We start from the raw sequence: 7,132 nt of genomic DNA, 5'->3' as shown, positions 1-7,132 counted from the left end.
TTGAAATGTCGTTCTATGAGGGACAACTTGTTATTTTTTGGTATTACTGAAAGCCCCACATTCGATCCTGTTTCCCCACTTGTTGGGAAATCGGCCGATGCTGTGTCAGCTCCCATGGATTCCGGTCCTGTAGAATCGAGTAAATCCGAGGACGACGTACAACCTGTACACGAGATTGCTCACGATGTGCCTGTTTCCGTTACCAGAGGAACTGATAGTGCCAGTCCTTTCATAGAAAATTGTGCTAATAAGGTGTTTACTTTCTGCGAGAAAGTATTACACATTACTAACCCAGCATGTACAACTCGTATTATCAGGGCACATAGAATCAGTAGGCATATTCCAGGTAAAATTAGACCAATTGTAGTGAAATTTGACACCGACTCTAAAATGCTTATCAAAAGTGCGCTAAATCAGTCTGATAATGTATTCGTTCAAAATATTATCATTGGGAGAACTAGCTTTGTTATTTTTCAAGTATTTGATAACATTTTTCAACTTCAGAGTCTGTAAACGATTGATTAAGGTAGTCATTGAAATTAGAAACCGATTCAATATCAAATGGAGCGAAAGCATTATCAGAATCATCACTGTTTAATTTCCGAAAGTGTTCATGGAAAGCTTCTAGTGATACTTTATTCAAAACTTCATTGCGTTCACCTGAATACTTATCAAGCAGATTCCAGTAATCTTTCGGTTTGCCGTGTCGAAAGTTTTTCAATTTTTTAACGATGTTCTCATGGAAGTCCTTCAATTTTGTTTTGAGTATATTTTATATAATCTGATTCATCTTAGCAAAAGGGAGTTAATTCTATTTTCGCGTCACGTCATTATTATCAGTCTTACATATAGATCGGAGATGTGAACTATTATACGTCCCTCTAAACATCTTTGAAGTGTTTAACATATAACAATAAAATGAATAACAGTAAACAGGGTCAGTTTGTCATTTCTTTTCACAAAACACCCTATTTCAATACCCTTTTCTTCTCCTCATTAGAGCAGTGTAGGCATCTAAAGATACTTGATCTCCTAAGAACCTGATGTCAGATGGCTTGTTTGAGGTGGCAAGGTTAAAAGTATAACATTCCTTTTCTCTGCCAAGTCAGTTAAAGTCAGGTGTATGTGCGACTAATGGCAATTGCATAGTATAAGTGCTGCAGGTCTGTCTTTGTTTTTGCAGCAAGATATCTGATATTTGTCATTGTATAACCGTACCCAACATTGTTCATGTGCTTAATGTAACGGGCAAGGTTTTCTTCCACAGCCCAAGAGAACAAACTCAGGACCTTAACGACAGTAAAGTGACATTATGCCTTGTCTTGTCTCTAAAGATCGATTCTGGGACAGAATACCCTGGATGCTCCTAACACAGACATCCCGCATATAGAAGGCTTGAATGCTTTGGCTAAATTGTCTGTGACATAAGGCTTTTTCACTCTAGATTTGTCCTATAAAAAGGAACACGAGGTTCTCTAAACGTCTATGTATAAAAAAAATATAAATTAGTGTTTAAATGTAAAAATATTAATGGGTCTGCAACCAACCGGAATATTAGACAGCAGACGCACGCAAATTTGAAATAATGTTTTGAAGTATGTGCGATTTAAAAATTGATTTTTTGATGTGTGTGTGTAGGTTGTCTTTCCCTATAAGGGAAAAGATAAGGTGATCTGCTACACAAGATATCCTTGTCTTTCCGCGCTAGGCAGACAAAAATGTAATTCATTTATCTGGATATTACCTATACAAATGTACGAAACAAAGTGTTTTATTATCAGCCTTTTCGTAATATAAAAGAAGAATACAAAAGCAAGCATAATTGTATATAGAGTCTATACGATATATACAGTAAGACACACCAACACATTGATCATCAGCTACTCCTATCAAAGGACATTTGTAGTATTGTGGTTAAAATTGAATAAAGGTCACGTAATACGTTCATATCTTATTGACTGACATCATCAAAGTGTTTTTTCATTATGTTTAGAAATATGTAGAGAGTATCGATACCTTTCGGTCTTTTATAGATCTCTAAACCTACAGAACAGAACTATTTACTGTGCGTATGACTATAAGGATATTTATGTTTGTAAACATCAAGTCATCGTTTGGGTACATGTTTACTACTCCCGCACGATAATTTAAATGTTTATATTATCGCTTTATTGTTATGGTTCTCATGCATCGTTGAACTCTTAAAGGTTGGCAATGACAGAAGTTAAGTGCATACTGTAATGTTATACAAAAATATTTTCTGTATTGAAACGTTTTAATGAAGAAAAATCATAATTATCAAACATGGTATTGTTTGAGTTATCGTGCGGGATTTATACTACCTTTACTAACATATGGTTAATCACATGACCAAATATTTATACATATATCTTTAAATGCGGTCATGGACGATCTTCATGCACACGCTAAATGTAAACAGGGTAGTTAATTAGAACACAATTTAAACGATAGAAGGAGAGATTTTGCATTTTAAAATTGAGGATATTCATTGCCTCTCGTTTGTGACTACATTTTCTTCGACTGAATTACATTCTAACGATGATTGAAATTTCTACTGTAAGTGTTCTTCTCATTGCATTTATAATAAACCTTTTACTTTTTAAAATGTTTGGTGTTGGAAAACGAAAACGTTATCCAAACGGACCCGTTGGTTTGCCAGTTCTCGGTCATTTGACGTTTCTCGGAAAAAGTCCTACAATCACGTTTTCGCGATGGAGACAGAAGTATGGAGACGTGTTCCGTATTAGAATGGGAAGCTGGAATACCGTTGTTGTGAATAGCTTCGAAGCAATCAAAGAAGCTGCTGAAAAACCAGATGATGCTTTCTCGGGCCGACCGGATTTCGTGACACAAAAACTGTTACAAGAAATTACTGGAGAAATTTCACTTGCATTTGGACCTTTTGATGATATTTATTTACAACATCGAAAGTTAGTCGCCACTGCCTTGCGACATTTTACTTGTCGTAAAAGTAGATTTACAGAAGATCTGATATCTGAAGAAGCTGACAAGCTTGTTGACAATTTACTAAAGAAATCAGGAAAGGAGCCTGTAGATATTAGACAGAATATGCAATATGCTACCGGGAGTGTGATCTATCAAATTTTGTACGGACTTGATATCGATTTGAAAGAACAGGTGAACAGGATGGTTGAATCTGCAAATATATTTACCAAATTCACAAAAAGCGGAAATGCTGCTGACGTATTGCCATGGCTGCGATATTTAATGCCTTGGAAAATTACCGGCTTCAGAAATATGGCCATCTACGTGACAGCAACCCAGAAAGGGCAAATTGAAAACCACATCAGATCATTTTCTCCTGGTAATGTCAGGGACATCACTGACGCCTTTTTAGCTGCAGACATGCAAGGAAAGAATAGAAATGAATGTGGACTGACTAGGTAATCATTTGCACATTTCATTTCGTGTTCAGACTTATCTTAAAGATTATTCTATAGAAATAAATATTAGCAGACGATATAAAAAGTGTTTTAATCGAGAGCGAACGTACGTTACTTTGTTGATTAGAGTCAGAAAAAAAAAATAATAAAAAGCCAACATCCACATTTTGTCACAGTCTGTCTCTCTGGGCGGCGGTTTCCCTTTTGGCGGTTTCTTGGTCGCCCAGATATTACAATCCGGAAATTTATTAGTCTTGTATTGCTTTATAATGATTGTACTGTTTTAATGTTAAATTTTGCCTTTTTATGGCATTTTAATAAACGCCCATATTTCATTCAAATCAACTAGTGTTCTTTGTGTTTTTTCCACATCTCCATACAAGTTCGCCTAGCCTGTGACTTCTCTCGCACGACAACCCTGACCCTGGACAATACATAAAAATGCAACAGTTGTCATCCGCACTTGTTCAGGAATATCTGTAGAGTAACTATATAAATATATGTGCCAAAAGTTAAATGAATGAAGGGGAATTAGTATGGCAAGTAACGTAGTTTAGTCATTTGTATCTCAGATATATATTTCGTTGATAAGATTTTAAGAATTTCTCGTAATTTCTGGTCTATTAATTGCTAATAATTTGTTGACATACTATCAACAATATTGATTACGTAGCATTAAATACAAAAGTTGAAAACGTCCACGTCCCATATTCGTGAATACAGTCCATAACTTACAATATGTTTAATAGTTAATATTATTCACTTTGCCGATGCAGGTCAAGACTGCTGAATAGTACTGTAGATCTGCAAGGTGCTGGATTCGATACAAGTAACAAATCTCTTCAGTGGCTCATCTTATATATGTCCATGTATCCAGAAGTTCAGGAACGTGTCCAGCACGAGATCGGTGACGTCATAGGAAGCGGGTGCAGAATCGAGTTAAGAGACAAGTCTCGTCTTACCTACACCGAAGCGACCATTTTAGAAGTAATGCGAATGACCACAATTATCCCATTTGCGGTGCCAAAACTAACAATTAAAGACACTACATTAGGAGGATACGACATTGATAAAGGAACCGTTGTTTTCTTCAATCTCCATTCGGTATCGTATGACAAGGAATTCTGGGGTGATCCCCAAACATTTCGCCCTGAACGATTGATTGACGAAAACAATAGATTGAATGTGGAAAAGTGCAACCATATTTTACCATTTGGACTCGGACGAAGACGATGTGTTGGAGAATTCCTTGCAAGAATGGAGCTATTTCTTCTGTTTACAAATGTCATCAGAAGATGTAGATTTTCAAAACCTGCAGGTGAAAGTTACGATATGGAACCCGACCCTGGTCTTGTATACTCACCAAAAGCGTTTCGTGTTTTAGTAGAGGATCGGCAATGATATGGTCTTCCATTTTCAAAAGCAGTGTGTGCCATTTCGGTATCGTACGATAAAAATTTTTGGGGAGATCCGCAAAATTTTTCGACCTGAAGGCAAAATAGGTGACAACAACACATTGAATTCGAAAAAATGCAACCACATTTTATCCTTTGTACTTTGATGAAGACGACGTTTGGGGGAATTTCTAGCTGAAATGGAATTATAGCTTTTATTTACAAATGTCATAAGAAAATTTAAATTTTCAAAGCCTGCTGGTGAAAAAGTATGACATGGAGCAAGACCCTGGTCTTATATATTCAACAGAACAATTCCCTGTAGACAATTAACGAACATTTTGGTATTGAAAATATTAAGCACCGATACAATCAGAATTGTTGATATACATGAAGATAAGATGACATAATACGTTCGATGAAATCTTATTTGCCAATGTCCTCAAACGTTTGTATCATCCATATTATGTTCATAAAGTGTGTTAACCTGAGACTTTTGGAAATGTCTCTAAAATTTCTAAACAACTAAATTGTCACAGTGCATGTAACTACAAAAGGCACAGGCATACAGTCATTTTCAACAAAGCTACGGTAAAAGGTTTGATTGTGTTTAATACACTGTATTATGCAATATATATGATACTCGTAGATCTATTACAGTTTTTAGAAAAACAAAAACAAAAACGAAAAAAAAAAACAAGAAAACACACACACACACACACACACACACACACACACACACACAAACAAGCGAATGAAGTATTGACATTCAAAACAAAGTCCACTACTGGAAGGCACCTTATTTTCTCTACTGCAGTATAACATAATGATATAAATAATATTGTACTATATATACAATATGTTATAACAAAACACTTGGATTAAAATCTATATTTATATATAAAACATACAGTTGTTTTCATATGGCATTTTTCTGGCCGATTATCAAAACAAGAGGACCAAGATGGCCCTAGGTCGCCCACCTGAGAAACATACCATAACAGTGTAAAAATGTTTGACATAGTGATTTCATGAAAACAATTATTCTGACCAATTTTCATTAAGACTGGACCAAAATGTAGTCTCTTGAGTGTTTACAAGTATTTTCTTTGATTTGACCTAGTGATCTATTTTGGCCCCATGTGACATAGATTTCATCAAAGCAGCCATTCTGACTAAATTTTATGAATATTTAGTGTAAAATGCCGCCCCTATTGGATCAAAATAAAGACTTAGATAAGAAATTACGTGAAATCCTTGCCAACAAACTCAAAATTGCTCAAAGCATTTTTAACTCCATGAAAATTGAGCGTATACACAGGATGGGTCAACTAAATGATAACCCTGGTCAGGGCACGTGTCGCAAAGTGGTTTGTAAGTTCGCGTACTTCTCAGACGTCAAAGGAAACTCCTAGAAGGCTCGAACTACTTTCTTCACGAACTGTTTCCTCCGTGGCAAAACGTCGCAAATTTATTCCCAAACTCAAGGAAGCATTCAGAGACGGGAAGAAGGCCTGGATTGTTTATGATACTTTATATATAGAAGGTAGGCCGGTCAAATGTGATAACTAGGATCGGCCGGAGGATGGACTGAGTGTTCTAGTATGGAATACCAATGGATTGAAACTGTCGCGTTGGAAATAGGCCGGATTACATTCTTTGCGATAGAAGAATCGATAATTTTGATCCAGGGGACTATGTCCCTGATCAACACCTAGGTAGGGCCTCACTTGATACTTTATGTAACACACGAGGACAAAAGCTGCTTGATTTATGTAAATCGACCGGTTTGAGAATAGCCAACGGCAGATTAGGCCAAGACTATGATGTAGGTTCATATACGTTTTACAGTCATGGTGCTAATGGCGTTATTGATTATCTATTGCTAAAAGAATCAGACTTTCACAGTATTAGTAAGTTCAAAATCTGTCCATTTAACATGTATAGTGACCACGCCCCAATAAATTTTGTTTTACGGGCAATGAAACCACAATTCGAGTCAAGATGTAAAAATACTGGCACGAATATATCTCATTCGTTTTACAAATGGGACGATGAACGTAAAGAACTTTTTAGGCGCGGCCTTATCGATAAATTACCTGTCTTTAATAGACCTTTATCACGGACACGGACATGGAAATGTAAATGTAAACGTACTCTGTACTTCATTCAAATTTGGGGGGTTTTCTCAAACATGTTTAATTAAGGAACTTGTTAAGAATGGATATGATTATAAATAAAAACGCATATTGATATACATGTAAAGGTTTAGCAAAGTAAAGTAGCATGTTGTATTATATAAGCTTACCGAAA

At 36.0% G+C, this 7,132-nt stretch overlaps 1 protein-coding gene across 1 annotated transcript; it reads left to right on the top strand.

Annotated features, from left to right (window-relative positions):
• The first annotated feature begins 2,390 nt into the window (after positions 1-2,390).
• On the top strand, positions 2,391-5,524 carry LOC123562951 (cytochrome P450 1A1-like). The gene is made up of 2 exons (XM_045355529.2): positions 2,391-3,425; positions 4,202-5,524. The coding sequence occupies exons 1-2, from the start codon at positions 2,560-2,562 to the stop codon at positions 4,824-4,826; spliced, it is 1,491 nt and encodes a 496-aa protein (XP_045211464.2). The 5' UTR covers positions 2,391-2,559; the 3' UTR covers positions 4,827-5,524.
• Positions 5,525-7,132: the final 1,608 nt, after the last annotated feature.

Source organism: Mercenaria mercenaria, chromosome 2, assembly GCF_021730395.1.
Source record: "Mercenaria mercenaria strain notata chromosome 2, MADL_Memer_1, whole genome shotgun sequence".
NCBI lineage: Eukaryota > Metazoa > Mollusca > Bivalvia > Venerida > Veneridae > Mercenaria > Mercenaria mercenaria.
This window is presented reverse-complemented; position numbering and strand designations above follow the sequence as displayed.

Coding starts and splice junctions, on each gene's coding strand:
- LOC123562951 (XM_045355529.2), top strand. CDS start 2,560: ATGATTGAAATTTCTACTGTAAGTGTTCTTCTCATTGCATTTATAATA. Junction 3,426..4,201: donor AATGAATGTGGACTGACTAG/GTAATCATTTGC, acceptor TTGCCGATGCAG/GTCAAGACTGCTGAATAGTA.